Source organism: Mus caroli, chromosome 6, assembly GCF_900094665.2.
Source record: "Mus caroli chromosome 6, CAROLI_EIJ_v1.1, whole genome shotgun sequence".
Classification (NCBI taxonomy): Eukaryota; Metazoa; Chordata; class Mammalia; order Rodentia; family Muridae; genus Mus; species Mus caroli.
Genome location: NC_034575.1, coordinates 146,581,135 through 146,593,241, shown reverse-complemented (window position 1 = coordinate 146,593,241; position 12,107 = coordinate 146,581,135). Strand labels below are relative to the sequence as shown.

The window sequence follows — 12,107 nt, the reverse complement described above, 5'->3', positions numbered from 1 at the left end:
TTTTTTTTTTTAAGTGCCCAGTCTACTCACATTTTCCTTAGTTTCTTGGGGTGATTTGTGTCCCTTGGCAAGAATCCGTTATCCTAAGTCATGGTTTAGAAAATAAACTTTCATTCAACATTGCTAATCAAATTGTTTATTTTATGTATTCTCCTTTTCAAACTATCAACAAAGCAGAAAAAAAAGGTGTAAGGTCTTAGTTTTTACATAGATAAGGAGAAGCAAGCTTTTTAGTGGCTTTTTATGACATTTGATCATGAGTTAGGAGATAGTGTACTTTGTTGACTTATTTAACAGATGTTTGAATTTCTGTTATGTATAAGTCTCTGTACAAGATAGTGATGTATTGATAAATAACTAATATAAGTCTGTGTCATCATGGATGCAGAAAAAAAGAGATAATTAGAAGCTAGAGGTATAGCTCAGTAGTAAAACATTTGCCTAGCGTATGCATGGCCCTGTGTTTGATTCCCAATAAAATGAATTTACATTAATTCATTTTAATTCATAAATGAATTACATACATGATTATTTGGTGTGACAAATACTTTGCTGGAGGACTTTCAGGTTGGCATAAACCCATAAAAAAAACCTTATTTATTTATTTATTTATTTATCTTTGGTTTTTCGAGACAGGGTTTCTCTGTGTAGCCCTGGCTGTCCTGGAACTCACTCTGTAGAACAGGCTGGCCTCAAACTCAGAAATCCACCTATAGCTTTGGGAAGTGTGATTGATGTATCCATGTCTAGGTCTCAGAAGAAGCCTTGCTGATTCTTTGCTCTCTTCAGAACACAGCCCTGATTATATAATCCCTCCCCATTGTTTCCTTTCTCTACTAGTAACTAAAGTTAGTTGATTCCATTCCCCTAGACAGGAATGAATATTGAATATTTTTTGTGTGTTTCTTTTTAATTTTCTAATCTCAATTTATTAGAATTTAGGAATATGCTTTAAAATTATTTTTGTTTTGCTTTCTTTATATTTTTCCAGCCTTTTTATTTTGTCCTTTCCTTTGTCTTGCTGTGTAAAAAGAGTTTGTTTGGAACTCATCATGTAGCCAGGCTATGCTCATATTTGTGAACCTGTCTTAGCCTTCTCAGTGCTGAGATCTTAGGTCTGGATATATTTTTGTAGACTTTAAGATATTGATACTTATCAGTTACCCATTTATAGGAAAAAAAATCAGAATTTGCTGTTTTGTTTTTAAAAATATCCAATATTATGGAAACATAATCATAAAAACTAAGTAGAAAAACTGTTTTTTTAGTGGAAACAGGTGCACTATTATTTACACATTGTTAGGCTTTGTTTTGTTTTATGTATGTATGTATGTATTTATTTATGTATGTATTTATTTATTTTTGAGACAGAGTTTCTCTGAGTAACTTCAGCTGTCCTGTAACTCACTCTAGACCAGACTGACCTTGAACTCACAGAGATCCACTTGCCTTTGCCTTTCTATTGTTGAGATTAAAGGAGTGTGCCACCACTGCTTGTCTAGATTTATTTTTTATTTTATATATATGATTACTTTACTTGCATGTATTTATGTACACCATGTGTGTGCCTGGTGACCAAAGAATCAGAAGAGGGTATTACATAGTGAACTAGAGTTACAGGGAATTGTGACCCAGCATGTAGACTGAACCTGAATGAGTCCTCTGAAGAACAAGTGCTCTTAACCACTGAGCCATCTTCCCAGGCCCCAGTCGTTATTGTTATTATTGTTTTTTGAGACAGGGTTTCTTTTCTGTGTAGCCTTGGCTGTCCTGAAACTTGCTCTGTAGACCAGGCTGACCTTAAACTCACACAGCTTCACCTACCTCTGCCTCTCGAGTGTTGAGATTAAAGGTTCCACCACTGGCTACCCAGTTATTATTTTTGAGATAGGATCTCACTATGTAGACCAGGTTGTGCTGTACAACTCCAGGTTGTTCAGGCTAGCCTTGAACTCACAACAGCCTACCTTTCTGTGCCTCCTGAATACTGGGATTCAAGGCATGTTCCATCATGTCTGGCAATATACTTTTTACTTAAATGGTATGTTACCTTGCTTATATAACATTTTAAGCTCCAAGATACAGTTATGAACCTTAACATAGACTCAGGGTGCATAATTTGCACATAGAAATTATTGCAGTGGAAACAAGTACCATCAATTTTTTAATGTCTTCTTTATCAATTTAATATAGCTCCATCTAGATTGATAGACAAATTGTTACTAAAAATGAATCTTATATAAGGCCCCATGTTTAATACCCAACTCCATGATGAGAAACAATCACAAGCCCCTTATTTCTCAGACTCCCTTTGCCTCACCCCAGCTGAGCAGTTTATGGCAGCTGAGGAACGAAGTTTACTTTTCTTTGGGGAGAATAGCCTGGACATTGTTGCCCATGACACTTCACTCTACACATATGCAAATGAGCAGCACTAATTGTATCATCTAATCCCAGCTATTTGTGGTTGAATTTGTTATATATGGATTGCTAATATGGGTGTTTGAGATAGGTGAACCTGCATTTGTTTTAACAGCTGCTGAAAGCGCAGAAAAAGGCCCAGAGAAGGGAGCACATGCTGAAACTTGAGGCTGAGAAGAAAAAGCTTCGAACTATGCTTCAAATTCAGTATGTATTACAGAATTTGACACAAGAACATGTACAAAAGGACTTCAAAGGGGGCTTGAATGGTGCAATGTATCTGCCTTCAAAAGAACTTGACTACCTCATTAAATTCTCAAAACTGACCTGCCCTGAAAGAAATGAAAGTCTGAGGTAAGTCAGTCAGTGAAAAGATTTTCCTGAAATAATAGAACTTATTGCGCTTGTAGCTTTTCTCTTATAGCACAGTTAATTTTAGAAAGAAAATACTAATTTGATGGGAAATTGTTAGATCATGCAGAAATTCAGCAAATTTGAATGTTCTCATTAACACATACTAAAGGATTGAAAAATATTGCTTGGCTTGGTGTGGTGAGACCCTTTCTCAAAAACAAGCAAGCAAACAACAACATCAAAAAGCTTGATAATTCTTTTAATCTTATGTAGATATTAATTATAATGCTGTTATAAGTGAATTAATGTTATACATGAATTAATAATTTTATGTATGTGAGTACACTGTAGCTGTCTCCAGACACAGCAGAAGAGGGCATCAGATCCCATTACAGATGGTTGTGAGTCACCATTTGGTTGCTGGGAATTGAACTAAGGACCTCTGAAAGAGCAGTCATTGCTCTTAACTGCTGGGCCATCTCTCTAGTCTGAATTAATAATTTTAAACTGTATAATTGAGGCTACTTAATATTTCCTCCCATAATTAGCTCCTGTTTTTATATTGGAATAAATCAGCTGATAGATCTTTACGCTTTTGCTTTGTTAAATATGGATTGGTCCAACTCTTTGTTAGCTGTAGAAGCAGAACTAAGCGGAATTCAGCTGTTATTAAAATTAGCTTGAGCCGGGCAGTGGTGGCGCACACCTTTAATCCCAGCACTTGGGAGGCAGAGGCAGGCAAATTTCTGATTTCGAGGCCAGCCTGGTCTACAAAGTGAGTTCCAGGACAGCCAGGGCTATTCAGAGAAACCCTGTCTCAAAAAACAAACAAACAAACAAACAAACAAACAAATAAATAACTAAATAAAATTAGCTTGATGTCAGGGGAGAAGCTGATTAAAGCTCTGCTTGTGAGGGAGCTGCATGCCTCACTCCAGGCTGCTGCTCAGCTGCATTGCCACCTGTTTGTTGCTTGTTGGTTGCTTCCTTTTCACTTCAGTTGGTTTAGGTAATGGAGCTTTCTCCAAGTTGAAATAAGCTACCCTCTACAAAGTGACCTTAAGTGAAGCTTTGAATGTTTCCATTTCATACTTATTTCTGAGGTATGTATTTGATAACTAATGATACTGCACTGGCAACTTAAATCTTAGTCTGTTCCTTAATAGTTGTATTTGGTAATATCTTTTCATTTTAAGGAAAACATTTTTTGATCAATATTTATAGAACTTAGTATTTTCTTCCAAATAGTAAGAGGGTAAAATGAACATGTTTGCATATCTTGACTTTTGGTGGGTTATATTTCATACATTATAGTGCTCTTCGTGTATGTCTAAAGTCACTCTGTTCTGCCACTGCTTTTCCTTGTCAGTGTTGAAGACCAGATGGAGCAGTCATCCTTGTACTTTTGGGACCTTTTGGAAGGTAGTGAGAAAGCAGTGGTAGGAACAACATGTGAGTTTTCTCTACTTTGAACTTAGGCAGTATGTAGTAAAGTTTTTGTTTAGAAATTTAGTATGATACTGAGGATCTAAACTGTGTCAGTCCATTAGAACTTACATATCTGGCAATGCTGTATTCATTGGGAAAATGATCCATTGATTTATGTTAAAGTAGTTACTGTATATTCCTGTTTACTAAAAGAGAACTAACAAAATTTTGAAGTGACAATCATATGATTTGGGAACAACATCTAAGTACTAGTTCTGACTTCAATACTAGCTTAGTCATTTTGGGGTTCAGTTTCATGTTTGAATAGGGGTACATGTTCTTCTATTTAGTAGGTCATTGTAAGAAATGACAAATATTTGGCTAGTCTGTTGAACAATTAAATGACCACATTCAAATGGCTAGACATGAAATATGAAGTACATAGCTTAGGATCATAAAAACCCCCTAGAAGTTAATGAACATTTTGCCATTAGTTAATTTCTTCCTCTTTAGAAAATATCCAAGTCTGGGGCTGGTGATATAACTCAGTAAAATGCTTTCTGTGACACATGAAACCTGAGTTTGATCCCCTACCTAGTACCTGTGTAAAAAAAGACTGGCCATGCAATGGTTGAAATTCTATTGCTGGGTAGATGAAGTCCTTGGGACTTGCTGGCCAGCCAGTCTAACTGAATCCACAAGCTCCAAGTTTAATGAGAGAGTGATTGAAAAAGGCCCCTGATATTGACCAGTAGCCTCCATTGTCATGTGCACATGCAACCACACACAAATATACACATCTACAGAGAAAAATACCCATGTCTGTATAACTGTCAAGATTTGTAACTCTGTTTAAAACTTAAATTATAAGTGAAAGTTTACATTTTTTAATCTGGGCATGATGAGATGCATCTCTAGCCAGTCAGGAAGCAGAGATGAGAAGATAGCTTGAGCCCAGGAATTCAGAGTTATCCTGAGCAACATGGAAAATCCTGTCTTGAAAAGAAAAAGAAACAGAAAGCAAAAATAAAGAAAAAACTGGTTTGGAAAATAGCTTGGCACTTCCTTATAAAATTAAATGTATACTTATTGTATGGCCAAACAGTTGCATTTCTAGAACTCAACAGAAATGAAAACATGTGCTCATTTAAATACCTGTATATACTTATATTATCTATTCATAGTGGTTTTCAACTGGAGTCAGTGTAGATGCATGGCAGTAAATTGATAAAATATGGTATATTTGTCCAGTCGATTTTTAGCAATTAAGAAAAAGAAATGGCTGGGTATGGTGGCTCTTGCCTGTAATCTCAGCATTTGGAAGGCAGAGGTAAGAAGATCTTTACAAGTTTGAGGCCAGCCTGATCTACAGTTCTTTTTTTTTTTTTTTAGATTTATCTATTTATTATATGTAAGTACACTGTAACTGTCTTCAGACATTCAGACACCCCAGAAAAGGGCATCAGATTTTGTTACAGATAGTTGTGAGCCACCATGTAGTTGCTGGGATTTGAACTCAGGTCCTTCAGAAGAGCAGTTGTTGCTCTTAACCACTGAGCCATCTCTCCAGCTCCCTACAGTTAGTTCTAATTCAGCTAGAGCTACATAGTGAGATCTTATCAAAGAACAAAGAAACAAAATCCAAAACTCCAAAACAAACACTAACAACCAAAAAACATACTAATACATACAAGGGCATGGATGAATCTCAAAATAATTATGCTTAGTAAAAGAAGCCAGAGAGTACATTAGTATATATCATAAGACTTCATTTATATGAAGTTCTAGAAAGTCACTAATTGCCAGGGGAGGGGACTAGTTTAAGAGGGCCTTGAGAGATTTTGCGGGTGATAAAAATGCCTTAAAATTGTGGTTCTGTTGATGGAAGCATGACTCTGTTAAAGCTATGCATTTGAAGTAGGTAAAAAATATTACTCTAAGTAATACTTCAAAGGTGACTAAAATATAGCCATGGTGGTGCATGTCTATAATGCCAGCATCCAGGTGGCTGAGTCAGGAGAATTGCTGTGAGTTTGAGGCCAGCCTAGGCTACAAAGTGAGACCCTGTTTCCAAAAACCCAAAAGGCTGATTAAAAAAAATATTATTGCATTAGTTAGGGTTTCCATTGCTGTACAAAGTCACTATGTCCAAGGCAACTCCTATAAGGACAATATTTAGCTGGGACTGGCTTACAAGTTCTGAGGTTCAGTTCATTATTATCATGGCAGGAAGCATGGCAGTATCCAGGCAGGCATGGTGCTGGAGTTGCTGAGAGTTCTGGCATCTTGTTCAGAAGGCAAAGAGGAGAAAATTGTTGTTCAGGTAGCTAGAAGTCTCAAAGCCACCCCCCACAGTGACATACTTCCTCTAACAAGGCCACACCTACTCCTACAAGGCCACACCTCCTAATAGCGCCACTCCCTGAGCCAAGCATATTCAAACCACCACAATTATAATACTCTATGAATAATAGACACAGATCAAGTTTAGATGTTCTGCCTGATTTGTAATTGGTTTTTATTGGGCATTTAAAATAAAATATATGTAACTTTGACATAATTTTTATGATTAAAAAAAAAACTTATCTAATGCCAGTATGTCAGTAGTGACAGACAGTATAACTTGAATGAAATATTAATGAAGGAATTTTGTAATTTAACAGTACTTAGCCAGATATGGTGGATCAAGCTTGTAATCCTATCCCTTGCGGGGGTGCTAAAGCAGGAGAATAACCAAAGACTGCCTGGACTATGTAGTGAGACTTAGTCTCCACATAACCAATCAAATAGAAGAATAACACAAACAGAAGTGTCCAAGATAAAGTTTCCTATTGGTTATGATTGAGGAACTAGCTTTTAATTCTGCAAATCCTTAATGAATGGTTAACACAGAGTAGTGACTAGATATAGTGTCTTGGTGGCACTTGGTAAAAATGTCTCAGCTCAGGGAATATATGCCTTGTCAAGTTCTTTGATTAAATTCGTTGTTTTTTTAGTCATTTTTCAAATAGTGGAAATAGAGACCCAGAGAAACTTAAGTGATTTTTTAAAATATCTAGTCTTATCTTTTTTGTTTGTATTGATTCATCATGAAGTAAGTGTAAAGATGAATTACTCTCTTATTTTTCCTGTACAGACAATTCCAGGTGTCAACCCCCTCCCTGTGGCCAATATTGTTGTGATGATTGACTATAAGCAGGATAACACTGAGTCTTATTCTCCATACCTTTTAAAGAACTCTCAGGTTATGTGCTAACTCACCTAATTACTTTTTCTTAGACAAACATGTGAAAGACCTGCTGTCTAAATTGCTGCACTCAGGTTATTTTGAAAGTGTCCCAGTTCTCAGGAATTCTAAGGAAAAAGCAGAAGAAGTGCTAATGCAATCAGAAACGAAAAAACAGTTACTGAAGAGCAAGTCTATCAAAGAGTCAGGTTTGTTGCAATCTTTGAAGTTCTTTAGCATGCTCTTTTTTGAGACAGGGTATAATTACGTAGCCCAGGTTCGATGGACTTGCCAATTTTTCATAGGCTGGTCTTGAACTTGGAAGATTGTCCTGCTTCTATCTTCTGAGTACCGAGATTAATAAGTTTGTACCAGGACTCCTGTTTTGTCTTGTTTTTAAATATTTGCTTAGAATACAAAGAATTGGTTACATTATGACATTTATTCCTAGTAACTCTTAGATTCCCTCTTGGTGGTATCCTTTTGCTTTCACATATACTTCATTATAGAGGTTCTATCTCTTACTACACTTTAAAACCATCATTTTGAAATGATTTAGTTTCTATTTTGTATTGAGATAAAACATTAGGTTAAAACAAGTCATTTGTGAATCTTGAACGAACCTCTTTGTTAAACTATAATAGGATAATTCCATATAGTTTAAATGTAAATCATAGCAGAAAACAGTATTTTGAGGATGAATGTAAATTTTGTTTCAGTTACTGATTTAGGGTTGAAGGAACAAAATGAGTGTTTGGGGATTTAGCTCTCAGTGGTAGAGCTTGATGTGGAGTTGCGTGCCTTTAATCCCAGCACTCCAGAGGCAGTGAGTTTGAGGTCAGTCTGCTCTATGAAATGAGTTCCAGGACAGCCAGGGCTGTTAAACAGAGAAACTCTGTCTCCAAACAAACAAACAGAAAGAAAGAAAGAAAGAAAACAAGAAAATGAAATATATTACTTGATTAGCCATTTATTTCCTTCTTTATCTTTTTTTAAAAATGGTTTTAGAGCTTTATTGTAGAAAGGCAGGGAGAAAGAGAGAAGGTAGAAAGAGGGAGAGAGGCCAGCTATGGCCAGGTGGAGAGACGGGGGAAGGGAGAGAGAAAGAAGGAAGGCTACAGGTGAGAATCAGAAAGGTGAGAACTTAAAGAAAGAGCTGCTTTTCTCTTTTTAAAATAAAAAAATTTTTTTTTTATTTGGCAAGGTCTCATGCTGGCCTTAAATTTTCTATATAACTAGGGTGGCCTTGAACTTTTGATCCTCCTGCCTCTGTCTCCCCAGTACTAGAATTAAAAGTTTGAACTCAGTTGCTTACTTTATATTGTATTAGGAACCATACTGAGGAACCCAATGCTTTGTGCATAATAGGCAAAAATAACCAATTAAGCTACCTCCCCACTCCTACTTTGCTGATTCTACTAGGACTGTGCTAGGAAATGAAGCCTCCTCAAGTGCTGGAATATGCTTCCAGAACCAGATGACTGAAAAGAAGCAAAGTCCTAGGAGTCCTGGGAGTCTTTTAAGGTCTAGTGCTTCTCTGTCCCCCTCTCTTACTCTCCTGACCGTAGTACGGTTTGACAGAGGCTCCATTTCAAGCTGAGCTTACTAATTTGTTTTCGTAAACTTTAACTGTCATTACAGTTTTAATAAGGCTATTTGTGGGTAGAAGGAGATAGGTAAGGGCAGCCTGGTCTACAGAGCAAGTTTTAGGATAACCAGGACTATAGAGAAACCTTGTCTCACAAAACCAAATCAAACCAACCAACCAACCAACCAACCAAAAAGCAAACAAAATATTTTTAACTGGATATGATGGTCCACACTTTTTTTTTTTTTTTGATACAGGGTTTCTCTGTATAGCTCCTGCTGTCCTGGAACTACTTTGTAGACCTGGCTGGCTTCGAACTCAGAAATCTGCCTGCCTCTGCCTCCCGAGTGCTGGGATTAAATGCGTGCATGCGCCATCACGCTTGGCCCCGATGGTCCACACTTGAATCCTTGCACCCAGGACTACATAATGAGACCCTGTCCTTAAATTAAATTTTAGTGGAAATGACTTCAGTCAATATCTTATATAGGAGAAATACTAACTTCAATTATAATTATCCTTAGAACCCATTCCTTTTTTCCTTCCTGTTTTTGTATTCCACTCCTTGTACATGTTGTGCAAGTGCTCTACCACTGAGCTATAAAACCTAGGCCCTCCACATACTTATGACCAATAAGCAATAGATGAAAGAGTCCAGCTATGAATATATTTAATTGTATTAATTCTTCTCTATTCTTCTGAGTCCTTTGAAATTCATGGCTGGAATGAATTACAGGTATAATAAGAAAGCTTAGAACTTTGTATTTATTAATCATTTTATCTTCCCAGAATCTCTTACGGAACTTGTACAATCAGAGATACAGCCACAGGAGGTAAGATGTGATCAGGTCCTTTGCTGAGGTTGTTTCCATCTTTTATCTGTTACTTGTGGTTTAGTCTGAGGCTTGGGCAGACAGACTGAACTATAATCCTGCCTTGGGGTTTATTAGTTTTGTGTCTGGCTGGATTGTTGTTCTCTTCTATGTAGGACCACATCTGTTCTATGGTGAGAGCTAATGGGGGCTAGTATGATAAACAGTAACTTGTCTAGCATTATCTATTGCTATTTTATACCCTTATGTTAGACTTTTAACGATGTACCAAATTTTGTTAGCAGAATTTACATAATAGCAGAAAAGAGTGTTTACTCTTTGAAAATGACATTGAAATTTGTGGAAGTTGAAGAGAATTGGAGAACCAGATACACAATATAGTAGATAATGTGAGCAAAATAGAGAAAAATCTGGGAACTGAGGATACATACCGATAAATAGTATAATTTCATAATTGAACTATCCTGGCTGTGACTTTTAAAGGAGGGTAACAGGTATGTGGAAAAACTCAGGCTGGCAAGGGCAAAATTGGTAGATTTAGGTACTTCCTAAATCGGTTGTGGTGCCATATCATGTAGTTTCTTTTAGTCTTTTAAAAATTTTTTTCAAAGATATATTTATTTATTATATGTATATGAGTACACTGTAGCTGTCTTCAGACACACCAGAAGAGGGCATTAGATTCCATTACAGATGGTTGTAAACCTCCATGTGGGTGCTCTTAACCGCAGTCAGTGCTCTTAACTGCTGAGCAATCTCTCCAGCCCCAATTTTCTACTTTTGAAGTGTCAAAATTTACATTTTGTTAATTGAGTAGATAGAAAAATAGGCCAGTTTCTTCAAGTAGGGTAAGGACAAGAGTTTCATGTGACATGGTTTCATGTGAGACTTAAGGGACATATGAATACTAATAGAGTTAAACATTACATTCTGAGTCTATGCATTTTAAGTCTGAAGCACATTTTTTATTTCTCTGACTTAGTTTCTTAACAGACGCTATATGACAGAAGTAAAATTTTCAAGAAAACAAGAAAATGTAGAACAATCCTGGGAAGCAGATTATGCTAGGAAACCAAGTCTCCTCAAATGCTGGAATACACTTCCAGAGCCAGATGGCCAGGAGAACAAGAAAGAGCCCTTGGAGTCCTGGGAGTCTTCTCTTAAGACTCAGGAGGTATCAAAGCCTGTGGTTTCCTTAGAACAGGGGAAACTCAGGCCAACATTGCAGGAAGAGCAGAAGCAACAGGTTCCTATAGCACCTGTCAGTCAGTGGAAGCCAGAAAGCCCTAAGTCCAAAATGGGCAGCCCTCAAGAAGAGCAGAATGTACAAGAGACACCAAAGCCATGGGTGGTTCAGTCACAGAAAGAACAAGATCCAAAGAAGCTGCCTCCTGGATCCTGGGCAGTATCTGTGCAGAGTGAACAGAGTGGCAGCAGATCCTGGACCACCCCTGTGTGCAGAGAACAGGCTTCAGTGCAGCCTGGGACTCCAGTATCCTGGGAAAACAATGCTGAGAACCAGAAACACTCCTTAGTACCACAATCACAGATTTCTCTAAAGTCCTGGGGAGCAGCTTCAGCAGGCCTCTTACCAAATGACCAAGTCCTGACAAGGAAGTTAAATGTAGAACCCAAAGATGTGAGTAGTAGATTTTTATGTCTGCCTCATTCTGTTAATGATAAGATCTCAGGATGTGAGGTTTATATGGAATGATCCTTGGATATAATCTTTGCTAGTATTGGTTGTTAAATTATGTTATTAATTATATATAATTAATTATAGATTATAATTATATTATAAATTACTTAATTTATAAATTACTTAAATTGTAAATTACTTAATATTGCTTATGAAGCAAACATATCACTTTGGTTTTTTTAGTCAAGAACTTTCTGATCAAGTCTTTGGGCATCTAATAGTGTGAAGAACCCTTTTGTTTGGAGAGATCAAAGCATCAGCATTTTATAAATAAAGAAAACTACTTCTCAATGCTGCCTTATAGAAAGAGAATTTTAAGCCAGGCAGTGGTGGTGCATGCTTTTAATCCTAGCACTTGGGAGGCAGAGGCAGGTGGATTTTTGAGTTTGAGGCCAGCCTGGTCTATAGAGTCAGTTCCAGGACAACCAGGGCTATACAAAGAAACCCTGTCTCAAAAAAGCCAAAAGGAAAAAAAAAAGAAAGAAAGGAAGAAAGAAAGAAAGAAAAGAAAGAATTTTAGAGTTGTCCTTTTTTTCCCTCCTCCTCCTCCTCCTCCTC

The 12,107-nt window shown here is 37.0% G+C and overlaps 2 protein-coding genes across 4 annotated transcripts in view; one reads left to right on the top strand and one right to left on the bottom strand.

Annotated features, from left to right (window-relative positions):
- The window catches only part of LOC115031291 (atherin-like), a 20,061-nt gene extending 18,048 nt beyond the window's left edge, over positions 1 to 2,013 (bottom strand). Inside the window, exon 1 of the mRNA XM_029478275.1 lies at positions 1,968 to 2,013. Coding sequence (XP_029334135.1) covers positions 1,968 to 2,013 — 46 coding nt within the window. The remainder of the gene's footprint in view (positions 1 to 1,967) is intronic.
- Caprin2 (caprin family member 2) overlaps positions 1 to 12,107 on the top strand; it is a 44,717-nt gene that overhangs the window by 4,023 nt on the left and 28,587 nt on the right. For 2 of the 3 annotated variants that reach the window (XM_029478923.1, XM_029478925.1), the window contains exons 2-6: positions 2,537 to 2,775; positions 4,145 to 4,227; positions 7,483 to 7,638; positions 9,807 to 9,850; positions 10,833 to 11,489. In XM_029478923.1, the coding sequence (XP_029334783.1) occupies positions 2,576 to 2,775; positions 4,145 to 4,227; positions 7,483 to 7,638; positions 9,807 to 9,850; positions 10,833 to 11,489 (1,140 nt within the window). In that variant the 5' untranslated portion in view covers positions 2,537 to 2,575. Of the gene's footprint in view, positions 1 to 2,536; positions 2,776 to 3,610; positions 4,228 to 7,482; positions 7,639 to 9,806; positions 9,851 to 10,832; positions 11,490 to 12,107 lie in introns of those variants that run through there. The other variant, XM_029478924.1, reaches the window with a different exon arrangement.